The sequence below is a fragment of the Pelophylax lessonae genome (assembly GCF_965119305.1).
Source record: "Pelophylax lessonae genome assembly, chromosome: 2".
Taxonomy (NCBI): Eukaryota; Metazoa; Chordata; class Amphibia; order Anura; family Ranidae; genus Pelophylax; species Pelophylax lessonae.
The window spans coordinates 35707578-35729614 of record NC_138769.1 but is presented as its reverse complement, the minus strand read 5'-3'; the positions used below and the strand labels follow the sequence as shown (position 1 = coordinate 35729614).

Here is a 22037-nt window from a genome sequence, read left to right as displayed (position 1 = left end):
AGGGGGTATGCTCCGGAGCCTCTCACCTCGTTCGCTCAGGGGAGCTGAAACCCATCGGAGGATCCGGTCCGGGCGTCAGAGGTCCGCGCTTCGGCCGGTCGGCGGGCGGGGAGCCGCTTTTGGCATTCGAATCTCCCGCACTTTCGGACTCTGATCCCGGGGACGCGCGGCGTCACTTCCGGTGGACGGGACTTCCGGTGGGGGCGTGGCGGCGTTTGCTCCAACCGCAATACACGCAGGGGTCAGAGGCAGGTCACGAGGTCGGCGCTTCCGCTTCCGGTCCACAGAGGAGGACGCGGGAAGCGGTATTTAAATGGAGAGATCTGCCAGCAAGCTGCGCTTTTCTACAACATGGAGGAAAAGTCTGCAGCGACGGTGGAAGCAGGCACCGCCAGCGCCGGCCAAGCTCAGGTAGGAGAGGTGCAGTGGTGCCTCTTTTTTCTTTACTGTGTGAGCTTTTATTGTGGGGTTTCTTCCTTCCTCCTTTGGAGCCTGCCCTGTAGACTGAGTAACTGTTCCCAGTCTAACAGGATATATATGCATCTGGGAGTCTTTTCTTCTGATCCTTTTTGGTGTGGGTCACGATTTTCTCCCTTGCAAGAAATCACTAGGTGGTGGTTTTCTTTTATAGTGGTTATTGGGCTTTCATGATGGCTTTTTCTTTACTAGGTTAAAGCCACAGTGAAGACAAGAGCCCCAGCATCAAGGAAATGCCCTTCATGCAAGAATCCACTCAGAGATTCCTGGGTGAAGCCACTTTGTAAAGCATGTATTGCTGACCTTGTGAAGGAAGAGTCTAGTCAGCAGAATAATGAATTCATATCTTCATTTAAAAAACTCACGGACACCTTGTCCTCAGTTCGTTCCCTGTTATCCAGGACGCCACAAGTTCTATCAGATTCCCAACAAACGGGTGGTACATCTTCCCAGCCGTCTACTTCTAAGTCTGCAGTGTCAAGCGATTCAGAAGATGAGGGGGAGAGTGCTCTCTGTTCCATCAGGGATTCAGAGGAGGAAGAGAAGGAAGAGGTGGCTAGTTCTTCCAGATACAAATTATCCTTGGAAGAGGTTGATGAGTTGCTGAAAGTGATTTACACCACGTTGGAAATCGCAGAAGAAAAGGTGCAAGTTTCACTTCATGACAGAATGTACCAGGGCCTTGAACAGACAAAGCGCAGGGTTTTTCCTGTTCATAAAGTCCTTACGGAATCTATTGAAAAAGAGTGGAAGGACCCAGAGAGGGCCCCTTTTTTCTCTAAATCCCTAAGAAGGAGATTTCCGTTTGAAGAGGATACGGCGCACCTATGGAACAAGAAGCCCAGAGTGGATGCTGCTTTTTCTCAGGTGTCTCGCCGCACGGATTTGGCGTTCGAGGACATGGGTGTTCTGAAAGACGCCATGGATAAAAGGGCAGATTCTCTCCTTAAAAAGGCTTGGGATTCCTCTACGTCCAGCCTTAAGCCGGCCATGGCCTCCACGGTGGTAGCCAGAAATCTTGAGTGCTGGCTCGAACAACTTAAAGGGCATGTGGAGGCTGGAACAGCAAGGAAAGATCTCCTGGATTCATTTCCGCTGCTCCTAAAGGCAGTAAAATATATGGCCGATGCTTCTGCTGAGTCTATCAAAATGTCTGCCAGGTCAGCAGCCCTCGTCAACTCTGCCAGGAGGGCGGTCTGGTTGAAAACCTGGACAGGTGATTCAGCTTCTAAGGTGAAACTCTGTGGTTTACCTTTTGCCGGTGACTTGCTTTTCGGGCCTGAATTGGAAGCAATTCTTGACAGAACGGCGGATAAGAAGAAGGCCTTTCCGTCAAAAAAGAAATCGCCTCCTAAGAAGAGATTTCGTTCTGTTCAACAAACCAACAGAGGTTGTGAACAAGATCAGAGATCAAGATGGACCTCCCATAAAGGCAAAGGGAAAGGTGGAGTCCTCTTTAGACCACCTGACCAGGCCAATAAAAGCAAGTGACAACAGTCTTCCAGTGGGAGGAAGGCTGTTATGGTTCCTCCCACGTTGGGAAGAGGTATCCGCAAGCCCCTTTGTAAAGAATATAGTGGCTCAAGGATACAAACTGGAGTTTTCGGAGACACCTCCAAGCAGATTCCATGTTACTCCCCTTCCAAGGGATCCGGAAGAGGCTTCCTCAATGATGTCTCTTTTACAAGAGCTGATTCAACAGGAAGTGATTATCCAAGTCCCCGAGGGGCAACAAGGCCGTGGGTTTTATTCTCAGATCTTTCTAGTGAAAAAACCCTCAGGCAAGTACCGAATGATCCTAAATTTGAAAATCCTAAACAGATCAATTCGGTACAAGCACTTCAGGATGGACACCATTTATTCAGTGACCAAACTGTTGTCCCCAAACTGTTTCATGGCATCCTTGGATCTGAGGGACGCTTACCTGCACATCCCAATAAATCAGGAGTGCCAGAAATTCCTAAGGCTGGCGGTCAATCTCGGGGAATCGGTCTGGCATCTGCAGTTCAGGGCCCTCCCCTTTTGGCCTCTCATCTTCTCCAAGGGTGTTTACCAAGGTAATGGCGGATGCCCTAGAGCCATTAAGGCTGAGGGGTATTTCAATTGTCCCTTACCTGGACGATCTGCTAATTTTTGCAGAGTCCAAGAGCCAGACGTTGGTACACCTTCAGGAGACTCAGGACCACCTAGAGAGTCTGGGGTGGCTCATGAATTTGGAGAAATCCAGCTTGATTCCATCTCAGCAGATAAAATTTCTGGGATACAGAATAGATTCGGTCCTCCAGAAGGTGTTTCTACCTCAAGAAAAGATCGAGAAGACTCAGAACGCAGTTGCTCGATTACAAACCAATCATCAGGTTACTGTCAGGTCGGCCATGGCAGCTTTGGGCTTGCTCACAGCCGCTATCCCTGCAGTGCAGTGGGCAAGACTGCATTCCCGTCTTCTCCAGAGAGACATTCTGCAGAGTTGGTCATACCCGGAACATCTGGAGAAATCCATCAGAATCTCCACGAAAGCAAAGAGATCTCTGTGGTGGTGGAGGAATTCCAGAAATCTGGAAGAAGGTCTGCAATGGACTTTCCAGACGAACAAACGTCTGACGACGGATGCCAGTTCGTGGGGTTGGGGAGCCCACCTGGAAGGCCGGACGATGCAAGGGACATGGTCCAAAGCAGAGTCCAGGAAATCATCCAACTGGCGGGAGTTGAAAGCCATCCTTTTGGGTCTTTGGTCCTTTCAACAGACAGTCAGGGGCCATCATGTGCAAGTTCTGTCGGACAACATGACAGCAGTGGCCTACTTGTCAAAGCAAGGAGGCACAAGAAGCAGACAGCTATCAGATCTGGCAATACAGCTACTCTCCTGGGCGGAGAAAAATCTAGCCTCTCTGACAGCGGTGCATCTGAAGGGGTCACAAAACCTTCTAGCAGATCTGCTGAGCAGGAAAAAGGTGTTGGAATCAGAATGGAGTCTGAATCAAGAAGTATTCATGCAGATCGTGGAAGTCTGGGGTCTTCCCCAAATAGATTTGTTCGCTTGTCAACAGAACAACAAAGTCCAAAGATTCTTTTCCCTACACAGGGAGGATCAGGACTGGGGCTTGGATGCTCTAGCCCATCCATGGGATTTCCGTTTGTCTTACGCGTTCCCTCCATTCCAACTGATTCCGTTGGTTCTCAAAAAGTTCAGGGAAGAAAAGACCAACTTGATTCTGATTACACCTTACTGGCCAAAGAGACCTTGGTTCGCCCTCCTGCCTCAGAACCTCCCTGGAAACTTCCGTACAGGAGAGATCTTTTGACACAGGGGAACCTAGTGTACCCAGAACTGGACCGCTTACAACTGACAGCGTGGTTACTGAAGAAGACATCTTGAGAGCCAGAGGCCTGTCAGAAAAAGTTATCTCCACCCTTCTCTCCAGCAGGAAGAAGGTGACTAGGGATATTTACTTGAAAGTCTGGAGAAAATACAACTTTTGGTGTTCCAGCAAAAATTTTGAATTAAAAAATTTAATTTCAGTGCTTGAGTTCCTCCATGAGGGAATGGAGAAAGGACTAGCAGCAAGTACTTTAAAGACGCAAGTAGCGGCTCTTTCAGTTTTTTTCGAAAAGACTTTGTCCCAAGAGACTCTAATCATTCGTTTTTTCAAGGCATTAGCCCGCAACAGGCCAATAGCCCTTAAAGTATTTCCCAAATGGGATTTGACCATTGTGTTACAAGGTTTGACTAAGTTTCCTTTTGAACCTTTAAAAGAGGCTTCCCTGAAGAATTTAATTTTGAAGACTATCTTTTTGATAGCAATAACCTCGGCCAGGAGGATCAGTGAGATCCAGGCCCTCTCAATTTCAGACCCTTTTTTGACAATTTTTGCAGATCGAGTAGTCCTAAGAACGGACCCAGCCTTTCTTCCAAAGATTGCTTCATCTTTTCATAGATCACAAGAAATTGTCTTACCAACTTTCTCCTCAACTCCTAGTAATACTCGGGAAGAATCCTTTCATACCTTGGATGTGAGGAGATGCTTACTTCAGTTCCTCCTGGTAACTAAGGAATTTAGAAAGACAAATGCATTGTCATCTTCTCAGGGTCCCGTATAGGAGAAAAAGCATCAAAGAGCACTTTAGGCAAATGGCTCAGATGGGCAATTGAACAGGCTTATGCAGCTCAAGGAGAAGAACCTCCAGAAGGCATCTTGGCGCATTCTACAAGGTCTGTGGCAACCTCATGGGCTGAAAGGGCCGGTGCTTCGCCTGATCAAATCTGCAAGGCAGCTACCTGGTCCAGCTATTCAACCTTTATTAGACATTACAGGTTGGACTTGTTGTCAGCTCAGGATCAAGCCTTTGGCAGAAAAGTTCTGCAGGCAGTGGTCCCACCCTAAGTGTAAGTTACTCGCTTATCCTCTCCAGGTGCTGTCCTGAAAGGCGATCTGAGAAAACCTTAGTGACTTACCGGTGACGGTATTTCTAAGAGCCTTTCAGGACAGCAGCAGCTACCCCCCCTTGGTTTTGTTTATAATATAATTTGTAAATGTTTAACCTGTGGTAGTTTATGTTTTCCAGCATGTCGGAGGCTACTATATGACTGAGGCATGGTGGAAGAGGAGGAGTTTTTATTTGCAGTGTTTCCTGTGGATTGGGTGGAGCTGCGCTCTCTCCAGGTGCTGTCCTGAAAGGCTCTTAGAAATACCGTCACCGGTAAGTAACTAAGGTTTTTTTTTCTTCTTTTTTAGAACTTGGATAGGAAAGGGGGATTTAGTGGGATGCTCCAAGAAACAGAACTATTCACAAGTGAGGAGGAGTAGTAGTAGTAGTAGTCCTCAGCATCCAGGACATCCCGCTGATGTCGCAATGGGGGGTGGTGCCGGTGCGTGCATCAGTCACTCACCGTCACCGCCCGGTCACCTTCCCGCCGCCGCAGAGAGGAGTCTCTAGGAGAGGAGAAGCCGGCGCCGCTCACCTTCCCGCCTGTTCCCGCCGCCTGCCGCAGAGAAGAGGAGAGGCCGAGAGGGAGAAGCCGCTCACCTTCCCGCCGCCGCAGAAGAGGACGAAGTATCGAGGAGGGGAGAAGCCGCCGCCGGGAGCCAAACCGCCGCCAGGTAAGTGCATTGGATTGAAGGGAGCACGCACGCTGGTCTCTGCATTGATTGGGGGACAATGCTGTGGCACTCTGCAATCATTGGGGACAATGCTGTGGCACTGTGCAATCATTGGGGGACAATGCTGTGGCACTGTGCAATCATTGGGGGATAATGCTGTGGCACTGTGCAATCATTGGGGGACAATGCTGTGGCACTCTGCAGTGATTGGGGACAATGCTGTGGTGCTCTGCAGTGATTGGGGACAATGCTGTGGTGCTCTGCAGTGATTGGGGACAATGCTGTGGCGCTCTGCAGTGATTGGGGACAATGCTGTGGCGCTCTGCATTGAAAGGGGCTTGCACGCTGAACTCTACATTGATGGGGGCACGGAACAGTGTTCATTGCATTGAAGGGGGCACAGCACAGTGTTTATTGCATTGAAGGGGGCACAGCACAGTGTTTATTGCATTGAAGGGGGCACAGCACAGTGTTTATTGCATTGAAGGGGGCACAGCACAGTGTTTATTGCATTGAAGGGGGCACAGCACAGTGTTTATTGCATTGAAGGGGGCACAGCACAGTGTGTATTGCATTGAAGGGGGCACAGCACAGTGTGTATTGCATTGAAGGGGGCACAGCACAGTGTTTATTGCATTGAAGGGGGCACAGCACAGTGTTCATTGCATTGAAGGGGGCATGCACGCTGAACTCTGCATTGTGGGGGCACAGTGTTTTTTGCTTTGAAGGGGGCACAGCGTTTTTTGCATTGAAAGGGGCCATGTACGCTGGTCTCTGCATTGAAAGGGGCCATGTACCATCTCCTGTACCATGACCTGTGCCATGCCTATACCATATCTGTGCCATGCCTATACCATCTCTTGTACCATCACCTGTACCATCACCTGTGCCATGCCTGTACCATGACTTCAAAGTCACGCAATTTTTTACTGCGTTTTTTGACGCGAAGCAATACCTATTACATTTTTCTTTTTGCGCCCCCCCCCCCCCCCCAAAAAAAATTTGAGCAACAGCCGCTAATGCTTCCTGTATTGAGTATTAGTAGGTAATGGGTTATCTTGACAATTCATCTCCTTTTTAGGTAGTTGGTTTCCATTGGAGACTTTACTGGTTTGGCGTCTTCCATTCCAAATGTTTCAATTTATTTCTTGTATTTTGTGTCTTTGGTTCAGAAGAAAGCTGCCATCTTCCTCTCTCTCGATCTGGATGCCGAGGTAATTCTTTATGTTGCCAAGATCTTTGGCGTTGAAGTTCTGATTAAGTTTTTCTAGGATTTCTGCTTCATCCACTTCTTGCTCAAAGCAAATCAGGACATCATCCACATAAATAAGCATATAGACCCATCTGTCTGCCAATTTCTTTGTGTATAAGCAGGGGTCTGCTTTACTCCTCAGAGTTTTGATGTGTAAGCACTTCATTTATTTTTATATTCCACGCTCTGGCTGCTTGCTTTAGACCATATATACTCCTGCGAAGTTTGAAAACTAGGTCTGGCCTTTGTTCATCTTTGAACCCTGGCGGCTGATCCATGTAAATCTCTTCTGTTAGCTCGCCATGTAGAAAAGCGGTTTTCACATCAAAATGTTTCACTTGCATTTTCCTTGTGATGGCTATAGTCAGTAAAGTCCGTATTGTAGTGTGCTTGACTACTGGTGCAAATGTTTCATCATAGTCCTCTCCGTATTTTTGAGAATAGCCCTTGGCTACTAGCCTTGCTTTGTATCGCTCAATTGTGCCATCTGCATTGTATTTCACTTTAAAAGTCCATTTACAGCCTATGGCTTTCCTTCCGGGTGGTAGTTTGTAAGTGTCCATGTTTTAGTGTCATGCATGGATTTCATCTCTTCATCAGCAGCCTTTTATCCATTTATTTGCTTCTTGTTCTGAAAGCTGAGATATTTCTTCCCAGGTTGCAGGTTCGTTGATGCTGGAAGTACTTGCTTTGTATGAGAGACGTACAGGTGGTTTACCTTTTTTGTTTTCTCTTGTTGAACGTCTCGGTTTTGTGTCTGAGCCTTCTTGTCTGCTCTTCAGTACTGGTGGAGTCTGCACTCACTTCAACTGTTTGTTCAGAAGTTACAGAGATGGCCTGGTCAATGTCAGTTTTCTCTTCTATTTTTGCTTCTACTGTTGTCATTACATGGTCTCTGAAATCTTCAACAAAAGTTATGCTGTTGCTAATGGTAACCTTGTCTGTTTTGGGATTAAGGATTCTGTAACCTTTGACATTGTCACTGTATCCAACAAAGATACCTTCAAATGCTCTGTTTTGGAGTTTGGTGCGTTTTTCTTCAGGTATGTAGATGAATGCTTTGCATCCAAATACTCTTAGGTGTTTTACATTTGACTTCTCATTGTGCCAAAGTTCATATGGAGTTTTCTCTATTGTTCTGGAAATATGTAGCTGTCATAGCTGCTTCACCCCAGTATTTTTGTGGTAGTCCAGAGTCTGTCAGCATACATCTGATCATTTCAGTCAGAGGTCTGTTCTTTCTTTCAGCTACTCCATTTTGTTCTGGTGTATATGGGACTGTCTTTTGATGTTCTATTCCATTCTGTTTTAAGTACTCTTGTATCTTATATCCTGTGAATTCACCTCCATTATCGCTCCGAAGTATGAGAGGCTTCCTCTGAAACTTGTTACTGGTCTTTTATTATGTAGTCTTGTAATTTGTCAAAAGCTTCACTCTTGTGTTGCATTAGGTAGGTGACTGTGTATCTTGAATAGTCGTCTATGAAAGTCACTATGTACATTTTTGCCTCCAGGTGTAGGTGGGTTTAGGGGACCACACACGTCACTGTGAACTAAGTCAAGTGGTCTTGAAGCTCTCTTCTGACTGACTTTGGGAAGTGTTGCTCTTGTAGCTTTGGATTTAATGCAACATTCACACTTAGCAATAACTGGACAAGGGGATATTGTTAGATCCCTTATCAGATTCCTCCTCCGTAGTTCCTGTATGCATTCTGGGTGTCTGTGCTATATATATATATATATATATATATATATATATATATATATATATATATATATATATATATATATATATATATAATATATATATATAATAATGTCATTGTGCTTGTGTGTACATAGTCTCACCTTTTTTCCTTCACTGTGTCGAGGTGATATAGATGATCATCCAGCTTGGCACTTGCTATTACCTGGTTGCCGTTTAGGATTGTACACTTGTCACCTTGGAATTTTACAGTGAGTCCTCTGGCTGTTAGACGCTTCACAGATAGAGTCCTCCTTCTAGATTAGGAACATAGCACATCTTTCACTGGTATGGCTAGATTGTGTCCCGCATATTCATGCCCATATCCTTCTGCATGTATTTTGCTTCCATCTGCAATATAAATAGTTTCTTTGTTGTTCAGATCAAGTTCTGTGAAAAAACTTCTATCACTTGTCATGTGACTGGTTGCCCCTGAATCGATGCACCAGCCTTGACATTTATTGTTGCCTGTCGCTTTAAATGTGGCAGGCCAGTTTCCTTCCCATGGATCATTGATTATAGCTTTGACCTTTTGTTTAGCATAAGAGGGACGCTGTCTTCTTTGCTCTGCTTTCCATATAGTACAGTCTTTCTTTGTGTCCCTGTTTATGGCATCTGAAACACACTCTGGTCTGTTTCCTGTGTAACCTTGCTTCTGTAGCTTTAAGAGCGGTTCTGGTGTCGGTTTCTGTGGAGTCATGCACCAATTCCTTTCTTCTCTGATACTCATCTATGAGCCTGGTGTTTACAAATGCTAGTGTCAGATTTGTCTCAGGTCGTGTCTCCAGTGCATTGATCAGTGCAGTATATGTATCGGGCAAAGTGCATAACAACATGGCTGCTGCGTGGCTGTCTGTTATATTCTCCCCGATTGCTCTGAGTTGCGCAATCACTTCCAGCATTTATATGCGCGTGCATGTCCTGTTCTCCAAGTCTCATTTTGTAGTTTCCGCAGCAGAAACAGCTTGCTGTTTAAACTTGATCTTTCATGCAGTCTTTTCAGAACATTCCACATGCCTTTCGCTGTGTCCTCATGGCGTATATGTATGAGCTGATCATCCTCCACTAGTAAGCTTATGGTGGCCCGTGCCTGTCTGTTTTTCTTGTCCCAGTCCTGATTATTGTCCTGTGGCCTCTCTGTAGTGGTAACCTCCCACAAGTCATCTCTAGATAATAGCATTTCCACTTTAAACTTCCATAGCTGATAATTGTCATTGTTCCACTTGACCACCTGAGAGTTTAAGTTCTGAGTTTCCAGACATTTTTCCCTCCTTTTATATATAAACAGTCTTACTTGTCCATTGGAGATGTCACTGGAAACCTTCCTTATGTCGATCTTTATCCAGATCCTGGGCCCAAAACCTGTTGCAGAGTGCGATCACTAGGTGCAGCGGAGTCTATTCAGATCAGACATTGTGGAGTAACAGGAACTGGCTTCTTTATTGGAACATAACACAGAAAGCAAAGATGTCACCTCATTGTAATAAGAACAGACAGGAAGAGATAACCAACAAGTTCAATACAGTGTACAGGATATTTCAACACATCATAGAAATGCATAGCATATCACTGAACATTAGCGACATCTAGTGTCCTATTTGTGAACTGCAGTTAATCTGCTAATAGGCTAAGCTTTAAAGTTGTATCTCCAACAATATTGCACAGAATGGTTCCTTCCCTCCTCTCTGGCAGTCTCTTTCCTCCCCGGGGGGCCTCCTGAGCAAGCCGGGTGCTACGGGGGCATCCATGCATGCGTGCCCCCAAGCCAGTCTGTGTGTCCATAGATATACACCATGCTGGTAAGCCACACCCTCGGAGGAGGAGTTTGACTGACAGAAGTAGGAGCCTGTGGCTCCTACTGCTACGGGAGTCAGGTAAGTGTTGAGGGGGAGAGGGTATTACAAGTAGCAAAGGATGCATAAAGGTAAAAACACTGACTTTTAAGAACCACTTTAATTTCAGAATTCTGATTTTGAATCTTTTTTTTTTATAATATTTTTTTTTATTATGAATTACTTTTTTTTTTTTTTTTTTTTGTTCAGAATTGCCCTGGGGCTCTTCTGTGCTTCTATGCTATTTCTCCCTATACCCAGGCTGGCTAACATCCCAGTCACAACTAATTACAGTCAGCATATTTCATTGAATACTGCACTACAGGCAGATTAAAGAGAATGCAGTTTGGTATTAAAAAATCATTACAGGTGTGTGTGTTTTTTTTTTTAAGTAACTAAATAGTGTTTATAACAAGATTATGCCTAGCTGATATTCCAGATACAATCCATAGCCTGCAGCTTTCATTTAAAACTGCACTCCTCCGGGCATATTAAAAAAGCAAAAAAAAAAAAACAATGGATGCAATTAAGTACTAATTAAAAAAAAAAAAAAAATACATGACCAAGGCATCCAGTGTTAGAACTAGATGATATCTTGGTATCGGCCTCTTGCAAACCACTGTACAACAGAACTCAGACTGGCAAGGGGAGCAGCAGCACTAGGAGCCAATCAGGCATGCTGCATGCACATGTGCCAGAGAGGAACATGCTGACAAGTAACAGAATGGAGGGATGCCCTTGCTGGTATTCCGATGCTCCTTCACTATCCAATAACGGGCTGCAGGTCTCAAATGTATGGACAGTAGAGCTGCACAATTAATCATTTAAAAAAAAATTGTGATCTCAATTCAACCCCCTTATGATCTTAATCTGGCATTTCCATGGTTCAGTGCAGAGGAGTTCTCTGCTCACAGCTGATGGCTGTATAACTTTGCAGCTGCCTTTTTTTTTTTTTTTTTTCCCCTGCTATAAACAAAAAAAGTGTCAATTCGGGGAAAAAAATCAATATTTTTTTTCGCATTCTGCTATATAACATTCCCAATCGCATTCTGCTACGTATTTTTTATAAAAAATTCCCGATGAGCGTATTTTGATTAGTTTGCGCAAAAGTTATTGCGTCTATAAACTAGGGGAAAGATTTGTCATTTTGTGTGTGTGTGTGTGTATGTATGTGTGTATATATATATATATATATATATATATATATATATATATATATATATATATATATATATATATATATATATATATATATATATATAATATATATAATTTTTTTTTTTTTTTTTTTGTGCTGGACTGCCACATTGCAGCGGACAGATCGGACCCCTAACTGATATTTTGAGACACTTTAGGGGGGACCAGTGACATTACTACAGTAATCGGTGCTAAAAAATATGCACTGTTACTGTAATAATGACACTGGCAGGGAAGAGGTTAACTCTGGGGCAATCAAAGGGTTAAGTGTAAGCCTAGGGGGTGTTTACTAACTGTGAGGGAGGTGGTCTTGTGAAATAAACAGAGACCTGTGATCCTAAATATGAGGATCAAAGGCGCTCTGTGGTCATTCCAGAGAACAATGGTCTGCTGTGTTACAACAGCAGACCGTCTTTCTCCCTCCATGGGGAGCGATCACAATTACCCAGTGGATTGGCTTACCTGCTGCGCCCCCCCCCCAAGCATTTTTCTGACACATATTGCTTAAAAGTTAAAATCAGCATTTCTTGCTAGAAAATGACTTGAACCCCCAAATGTGTGTGTATGTATGTATGTATGTATATGTGTGTGTATATATATATATATATATATATATATATATATATATATATATATATATATAATCTCTTTTTAGCAGAGACCCTAGAGAATAAAATGGCGGTCAATATTTTATGTAACCCTGTATTTGCCCAGCGGTCTTTCAAAAGCAATTTTTTTTGGGGGAAAAAAAAAATGAAACCTTCCTGTCAGTCCAATTTTTTCTTTGTATAATGTGAAAGATGTTACCCCCCCCACCGAGAATCATGGTGAAATTGTTACTCTAACATTGGCGGCGACAGGGGAGGGCTGGCAGCCTTTGGCCTGGGGGGCAAGTCCAGTCAAGTGGCCCATTGAACCACCAAATCAGCTCACCATCCATGCCCACCTGGTTTTAAAATGGATATTGATGTTATATAGCAAGACAAAAATGATACAATGTGGTAACATCATTTAATTTTAATAGTAACAAAGGTGGTTTAACAAAAATAAAATCTACATCATTCTATATTGATTGGTTTGCGCAAAATGTATCACGTCTACAAACTTTGGGATACAATTATTTATATATTTTTTTAATTGTTTTTACTAGTAATGGTGGTGATCAGTGATTTTTAGCGGACTGCGACATTGCGGCAGACAAATCTGATACTATGTGGCACTTTTTAGGGACCAGTGACACCAATACAGTGATCAGTGCTAAAACAAATGCAGTTACTGTATAAATGGCACTGGCAGAGAAGGGGTTAACACCAGGGGTGATCAAGGGGTTAAGTGTGCTCCTAGGGAATGCTTTCTAACTGTATGGGGAGTGGATGTACTAGAAGAAAAGAGAGATCTATGTTTCAGCTTAGCTGAAACACAAGATCTCCATCTTCTTCTGTGACAGAACAGCCGTCTGCCTTGTTTACAAAGGTAGACCGCCGTTCTGTTATTCTCCTGCATGATCGCGGGTGGCTGGCGGACCTCTGATTGGACCTGCTGATTGGCTCCCGCAGTGTCTAATCATAAGGGGAGCGGCGCCCCAGCGGCACCCGTGTGCCCCCAAGAACCCGTGCACAAAATCACCTAACAGTACGTGATTTTGCGCAGCTGGGCCCCCTGCTACAGTATATATGCGGTGGGTGGTCTGAAAGTGGTTAAGTTGGGAGAGTGGGACCTGTAGTCCTTCACTAGTTGGGAGATCAGGCGTGTGTCACACATGCTGTGCTCTGAGGGGCTCATGCTGGGACCTGTAGTCCTTCACTTTTGGGGGGGGGGGGGGTTACATCCCCAAAAGCAAAGGACTACAAGTCCTAGCTTGAACCCTGGCTGAGATTTAATCATGTGATCTCCTCCTCTGCTGCCAGCTCATGATCCCATGACACAAGGGGGAGCCCTATGGGACCTCAGGGACCCAATAACTTTAACTGGACTGTATACAGTCTGTATGTTGATGTCTAGTTGCTCCTGGCACTATATACCTGTCTCATACCTGTAACAGGTATGGGACAGGTATATAGCGCCAGGAGCAGCTAGACATCAACATACAGGTATGGGACAGGTATATAGTGCCAAGGGGTAGCAGGGAAATATTGCAATGCTCCACATGACACATTTGTTGTCACTCACTGTTCTGCTCCCGACCACCTCACCTCAGGCAGCAGGTTGACTCTGGAGAGCAGTGCTAGTACAAGGTCATCCAATGCCCAGGGCAAAAATGGGAAACTGCACCCCCTGTCTATCACCCTCCACCAGCCCCTGCTCCCTGTTGGATGGAGAAGGGGGTGGGGCTGATATGTTGCCATGCGCCAAAATGTTTGTATTGTTTGTGACATGCAACTAAATAGTACCAATATTTAAGGCACACTACTGCAAACCAAAATGTTTAAAATTGGTGCACCTGTATGGGACTAATATTGACAAATTGTCCCTGGGTTGGTGGGTCACTAAAAGGGAAAAAAAAATTGTCTGCATTAGCGGTGTCACTGAAATTAAAAAAATGTACCCCAGTCGATGGTGTCACCGAAATGAAAAAATGTCAGTGGTGAACACCACCACAAAGCTCTACCCCCGTATCCCCCAGTATAAAGCTTTTCACTCAACCCCTCAAACCCCCCTCCCCATACTATAAAGCTCTTTCTTAAAACCCCCACATACATAGCCCTTCCGCCCTCTCCACCCCCAGATACTTACCCAGTCCTCTGTATAGGAGGCACACTGTCACTTGCAAACACAGAAACCGGCAGAGGAAATCTGATTATTTTTTTAGAATAAATGACTGCAGTCAGAACAGTGGCAGTGCTGGAGGTGGTGGTATTGTGTACCACCCCGCTGCAGACAAAAAAAACAAAACCCTGTAGATAGGAGTGATAATGCAGTCACTCTTATAAAATGTTATGTATACAGAGATTCTGTATATAGATCACCTCACTAATATAAGGGATCTGTGAGGTATCAGTGTGGGAACTAAGTGTATGTTCCCACAGAAACAAAATCCTGAATTCATGTATAAACAGGTTGCTTTTGGTGGGCAGTGCTGCCACTGAATGCAAATAATGTAGTTTAATGTGGCCAACCTGCAACCGCCCTGCATGTGACTATTACATGGTAGTATGTAACTATCGGGTTAAACAGCTCTGAAAAGCAATTGAAGCATGGTTCACTTTTCAGAGGAGTAACTTCCACACATGTGAATGAGCACTTTAAAGAAAAATATCCCATTTGGTCTTTATGATTGAAAAATGCCATGATGTCTAGGTGAGGACTGGAATGTTTAGGAGAGGACCTTCTCTCTTTTCATTGAAAGTCTTCATAATGGACTACTTCAGTCCATCAGTCAAGTCCACATAAGAAGGCCAATCAAAAGATCACCAAACAGACAAAGGTACCTAAGTAAAAGCCAAATTATTAAATGGTAGGTGCTTATTATGAACAAAAGCATGAAGCACCAGCCCTGGTTTTAGGAGGTGATCCTTCTCCTCCAGCTTGCATTAACAGAAGCCAACCAAACAAATGCAGGGAAGTAAAGGGTTAACCTCCTCACCTGATAACAGAACCTTTGCTGCACACTCAGGCTCAGCTTTATTTATTGCCAGTGGACAGACTGACAGTATAACTCAGAAACTGGAGATAAGTTAAAGAAGTAGTGCAGGGATAGCTGAAGATAGCAGAGCTCCTCCGTCTCCCTGTAACATCGGAGATCGAGATATGTGTGTCAGCAGGGGCGGACTGGGCCGGGGGGAAGGAGGGCAATTTCCCCCCGGGCCGCTCTGATCCCCCCAGAAAAGGCCACTGCAGCATCAGCTCAGTTTCTTCAGTAAGTTTCACTTACATGGTGAATGGCCGGCGCGGCCCCGAGACCCATTTCTTCCTCCACCCGGCCCTATAATCTGATCTAGACTGGTTGCTAGAATAGCCAGCCGCTTGGCGTCTAGCAACCAGTGACGTCACGGTCCCGAGGAGGAAGAGAGGCTGAGAAGGGACCCAGCATGCAGAGCGGAGAAGGATCTTCTTAGTCCTCCTCCGTGCCTATTACTGGCTCCACCCACTTCCTCCCTCCATCTCCCACTGTGCAGGCCACTGCAGAAGAGAAGAGGAACTGGCGAAATTTTTGCCTGCAGGAATCCAGGACTGAAACTGCAACAAACATCAGAAGCACTTCTCCAGTCCAGCATGGCCGGTACAAGGTAAGGGCAGAAGGGTCACTGTTCTGGGGGGGGGGGGGGGGGTCGGGGGTCGGGGGATTCTGTGTTGATGCAGGGGCACACTTGGAGCTGGAGCAGCTCTTCTACACTAGGCTAGCCACAAACAAATGCAGGGAAGTAAAGGAATAAATTGCCTCACATGATTATGGAGCTCACTGCACATTAGGCTCAGCCTTCCTTACTGCCAGACTGACACACATATCTCGATCTCCGATGTTACAGGGAGACGGAGGAGCTCTGCTATCTTCAGCTATCCCTGCACTACTTCTTTAACTTATCTCCAGTTTCTGAGTTATACTGTCAGTCTGTCCACTGGCAATAAATAAAGCTGAGCCTGAGTGTGCAGCAAAGGTTCTGTTATCAGGTGAGGAGGTTAACCCTTTACTTCCCTGCATTTGTTTGGTTGGCTTCTGTTAATGCAAGCTGGAGGAGAAGGATCACCTCCTAAAACCAGGGCTGGTGCTTCATGCTTTTGTTCATAATAAGCACCTACCATTTAATAATTTGGCTTTTACTTAGGTACCTTTGTCTGTTTGGTGATCTTTTGATTGGCCTTCTTATGTGGACTTGACTGATGGACTGAAGTAGTCCATTATGAAGACTTTCAATGAAAAGAGAGAAGGTCCTCTCCTAAACATTCCAGTCCTCACCTAGACATCATGGCATTTTTCAATCATAAAGACCAAATGGGATATTTTTCTTTAAAGTGCTCATTCACATGTGTGGAAGTTACTCCTCTGAAAAGTGAACCATGCTTCAATTGCTTTTCAGAGCTGTTTAACCCGATAGTTACATACTACCATGTAATAGTCACATGCAGGGCGGTTGCAGGTTGGCCACATTAAACTACATTATTTGCATTCAGTGGCAGCACTGCCCACCAAAAGCAACCTGTTTATACATGAATTCAGGATTTTGTTTCTGTGGGAACATACACTTAGTTCCCACACTGATACCTCACAGATCCCTTATATTAGTGAGGTGATCTATATACAGAATCTCTGTATACATAACATTTTATAAGAGTGACTGCATTATCACTCCTATCTACAGGGTTTTGTTTTTTTTGTCTGCAGCGGGGTGGTACACAATACCACCACCTCCAGCACTGCCACTGTTCTGACTGCAGTCATTTATTCTAAAAAAATAATCAGATTTCCTCTGCCGGTTTCTGTGTTTGCAAGTGACAGTGTGCCTCCTATACAGAGGACTGGGTAAGTATCTGGGGGTGGAGAGGGCGGAAGGGCTATGTATGTGGGGGTTTTAAGAAAGAGCTTTATAGTATGGGGAGGGGGGTTTGAGGGGTTGAGTGAAAAGCTTTATACTGGGGGATACGGGGGTAGAGCTTTGTGGTGGTGTTCACCACTGACATTTTTTCATTTCGGTGACACCATCGACTGGGGTACATTTTTTTAATTTCAGTGACACCGCTAATGCAGACAATTTTTTTTTCCCTTTTAGTGACCCACCAACCCAGGGACAATTTGTCAATATTAGTCCCATACAGGTGCACCAATTTTAAACATTTTGGTTTGCAGTAGTGTGCCTTAAATATTGGTACTATTTAGTTGCATGTCACAAACAATACAAACATTTTGGCGCATGGCAACATATCAGCCCCACCCCCTTCTCCATCCAACAGGGAGCAGGGGCTGGTGGAGGGTGATAGACAGGGGGTGCAGTTTCCCATTTTTGCCCTGGGCATTGGATGACCTTGTACTAGCACTGCTCTCCAGAGTCAACCTGCTGCCTGAGGTGAGGTGGTCGGGAGCAGAACAGTGAGTGACAACAAATGTGTCATGTGGAGCATTGCAATATTTCCCTGCTACCCCTTGGCACTATATACCTGTCCCATACCTGTATGTTGATGTCTAGCTGCTCCTGGCGCTATATACCTGTCCCATACCTGTTACAGGTATGAGACAGGTATATAGTGCCAGGAGCAACTAGACATCAACATACAGACTGTATACAGTCCAGTTAAAGTTATTGGGTCCCTGAGGTCCCATAGGGCTCCCCCTTGTGTCATGGGATCATGAGCTGGCAGCAGAGGAGGAGATCACATGATTAAATCTCAGCCAGGGTTCAAGCTAGGACTTGTAGTCCTTTGCTTTTGGGGATGTAACCCCCCCCCCCCCAAAAGTGAAGGACTACAGGTCCCAGCATGAGCCCCTCAGAGCACAGCATGTGTGACACACGCCTGATCTCCCAACTAGTGAAGGACTACAGGTCCCACTCTCCCAACTTAACCACTTTCAGACCACCCACCGCATATATACTGTAGCAGGGGGCCCAGCTGCGCAAAATCACGTACTGTTAGGTGATTTTGTGCACGGGTTCTTGGGGGCACACGGGTGCCGCTGGGGCGCCGCTCCCCTTATGATTAGACACTGCGGGAGCCAATCAGCAGGTCCAATCAGAGGTCCGCCAGCCACCCGCGATCATGCAGGAGAATAACAGAACGGCGGTCTACCTTTGTAAACAAGGCAGACGGCTGTTCTGTCACAGAAGAAGATGGAGATCTTGTGTTTCAGCTAAGCTGAAACATAGATCTCTCTTTTCTTCTAGTACATCCACTCCCCATACAGTTAGAAAGCATTCCCTAGGAGCACACTTAACCCCTTGATCACCCCTGGTGTTAACCCCTTCTCTGCCAGTGCCATTTATACAGTAACTGCATTTGTTTTAGCACTGATCACTGTATTGGTGTCACTGGTCCCTAAAAAGTGCCACATAGTATCAGATTTGTCTGCCGCAATGTCGCAGTCCGCTAAAAATCACTGATCACCACCATTACTAGTAAAAACAATTAAAAAAATATATAAATAATTGTATCCCAAAGTTTGTAGACGTGATACATTTTGCGCAAACCAATCAATATAGAATGATGTAGATTTTATTTTTGTTAAACCACCTTTGTTACTATTAAAATTAAATGATGTTACCACATTGTATCATTTTTGTCTTGCTATATAACATCAATATCCATTTTAAAACCAGGTGGGCATGGATGGTGAGCTGATTTGGTGGTTCAATGGGCCACTTGACTGGACTTGCCCCCCAGGCCAAAGGCTGCCAGCCCTCCCCTGGAGATATGTGTGTCAGTCTGGCAGTAAGGAAGGCTGAGCCTAATGTGCAGTGAGCTCCATAATCATGTGAGGCAATTTATTCCTTTACTTCCCTGCATTTGTTTGTGGCTAGCCTAGTGTAGAAGAGCTGCTCCAGCTCCAAGTGTGCCCCTGCATCAACACAGAATCCCCCGACCCCCGACCCCCCCCCCCCCCCCCCCCAGAACAGTGACCCTTCTGCCCTTACCTTGTACCGGCCATGCTGGACTGGAGAAGTGCTTCTGATGTTTGTTGCAGTTTCAGTCCTGGATTCCTGCAGGCAAAAATTTCGCCAGTTCCTCTTCTCTTCTGCAGTGGCCTGCACAGTGGGAGATGGAGGGAGGAAGTGGGTGGAGCCAGTAATAGGCACGGAGGAGGACTAAGAAGATCCTTCTCCGCTCTGCATGCTGGGTCCCTTCTCAGCCTCTCTTCCTCCTCGGGACCGTGACGTCACTGGTTGCTAGACGCCAAGCGGCTGGCTATTCTAGCAACCAGTCTAGATCAGATTATAGGGCCGGGTGGAGGAAGAAATGGGTCTCGGGGCCGCGCCGGCCATTCACCATGTAAGTGAAACTTACTGAAGAAACTGAGCTGATGCTGCAGTGGCCTTTTCTGGGGGGATCAGAGCGGCCCGGGGGGAAATTGCCCTCCTTCCCCCCGGCCCAGTCCGCCCCTGTATATATTGAGTACAGACGCGCACAACCATTCATGCATGTGGGCTTCCAAGTTCCCAGACGGGAGAAATTAACTGGAACTTACATTGCAGAGGCTTAGAGTCCTTGCGTGCAAGAGCCCTTGGAGATTCAGCCTAAAAAGTACACAACACCTTCCTTTTTAACTGACTTAGGAATTTGTGGTTTTGTTTTTCAGTTTTGGCTGCAGTTTGTGCTATCAACGTACAGACGCCGAAAAAACTGGTTGAAGCCCCCAGGGGGCAAAGCGCCACATTGCCATGTACCTACCAGACCACAGCAACCAATACCAACGGAGGCAGCGCCATATGGAACAAAGAACCAGATCAGGTAAGTTTCGTGCCTTTCCCTACTGATTGTTGCAATGCATCTTATAACAGACCCTCTATCTCTCTATCTATATTCACCTCTGTTTCCAGTTGAGAGATAGAGAGATGTGTGTGTGTGTGTATATATATATATATATATATTTATTGTGGAAAAGCAAATGCAGCAGGTCAAGCCGTGTAAAAATGCAATTAATCAACACAGTACAGAATATGCAGAGATAACTTGAAAGAGACTAGGCCAGTGAGCAAAACTGACAACTTGATATCATCCGCTTTGCATTTAGTACTACTCAACAGGATAAAGTGAAGTGACCAGACGTTTCCAGGGACAGTGCCCGGACTGAGGACATTGTCCCTGGACCAAATCTGTCCCCGGTTTTGTCCCTGGATTCAGGGTCGGATTATTGTAGACAGGGCATCCCTTGCTGGCTGAGAAACAGCTGGTGGCTTGGATCCCGACTCCCCCCGCTGAACGATCTCAATGCCACTCCTGCTGCTGGTCAGTGGAGGGCTGAGACTGGGAGGTGAGCAGATGCTAAGCTGGCCATAGATGGGCAGAATTTTGTAAGAAAACTGAGGAAAATGTTTCAAGAAAGTTTGATTCTTCTAATCATTAGTGGGGTCAAATCAACGTTTGTTTTCAACTGCATTGACAAGAAAATTTGAAGGGGCAGGATGGAGCTCCACTGTGCCAGGCAGTGAGAATATAGCCCACTAGAGGATCTCAGGACACCCTCATGGAGTCTGTTTCTGATTGTTTGCTCAGACATTCACACCAGTGGCCTGCTGGAGGTCATTTTGTAGGGCTCTGGCAGTGCTCATCCTGTTCCTCCTTGCACAAAGGAGCAGATACCGGTCCTGCTGATGGGTTAAGGACCTTCTATGGTCCTGTCTCCTGGAATCTACTCCATGCTCTTGAGACTGTGCTGAGAGACACAGCAAACCTTCTGGCAGTGGCATATATTGATGTGCACTTCTGGAGGAGTTTTACTGTCTGTGCAACCACTATAGGGTCCAGGTATCGCCTCATGTTACCAGTAGTGACACTGACCCTAGCGAAATGCAAAACTAGTGAAAACAGTCAGAAAAGATGAGTAGGGGGGAAAAAAATCAGTTGCCTCAACCTGTAAAAACCAATTCTGTTTTTGGAGGTTGTCTCATTGTTGCCCATCTAGTGCACCTGTTAATTGAAATAACGGCAAAGCAGCTGAAACAGATAACAACCCCCTCTGCTACTTAACGGGACTAGATCAATATTCCAGGAGTGTAATTGACTTAATATTATACAGTAAAATCTTGGATTGCGAGCATAATTAGTTCTGGAAACATGCTTGTAATCCAAAGCACTCGTATGTCAAAGCAAATTTTCCCATAAGAAATAATAGAAACTCAGATGATTCGTTTTACAGCCATTTATTTAGAAGTCCTTCAGTTTATAGTCCATATAAAAAGATTATAGCAATATGATAAGTTGTGTACCCATAAAATGTCCATCCACAAATGGCGCCTCCACACAGGGATTAGAAGCAAAATCCAGCAGGAGCTACAGAGGATAAGAGAGGCGCCTCTAAGTGTAGCAATATGCAGGGCCGTTTGAAGGAATTTGGGGGCCCCAAGCAAAATGGACATGGAGGACCCCCCGCACACACGCAAAGCCTACAGGAACCACATATATCTATCTATCTAGATTATATATATATATATATATATTTATGATCTAGATAGATAGATATAGATCTAAGAAAGAAAGGAGAGAGAGAGGAGGGGGACAGATAAACAAAAAGAGACATAGGAAGACTAAGATTAGAAGGGAGAAAAAAAAAAAAAAGTTTTCAGACCTGTCGGCACTCAGCAGATGTAGAAGCAGAGGGTCCTAGCAGCTACTCACCCTAATGCTATCTGCTCCTCACTCATCCACAACGGCTGCAGAAATTTTAATTGCATTTAGAGCCCTGCTATCTGTATACAGTAGGAGCTGTCAGTCTGCACTGTCCATGGGATGGTCCATACTCTGTATAAAGTCTAGCTGGTAGGCCAGGGATCTCTCTTGTGTCTGCAGATCTT

The 22037-nt window shown here is 45.3% G+C and overlaps 1 protein-coding gene across 1 annotated transcript in view; it reads left to right on the top strand.

The window, feature by feature from the left end:
* GPA33 (glycoprotein A33) overlaps window positions 1-22037 on the top strand; it is a 78825-nt gene that overhangs the window by 21563 nt on the left and 35225 nt on the right. The window contains exon 2 of the mRNA XM_082244604.1: window positions 19823-19974. Coding sequence (XP_082100730.1) covers window positions 19823-19974 — 152 coding nt within the window. The remainder of the gene's footprint in view (window positions 1-19822; window positions 19975-22037) is intronic.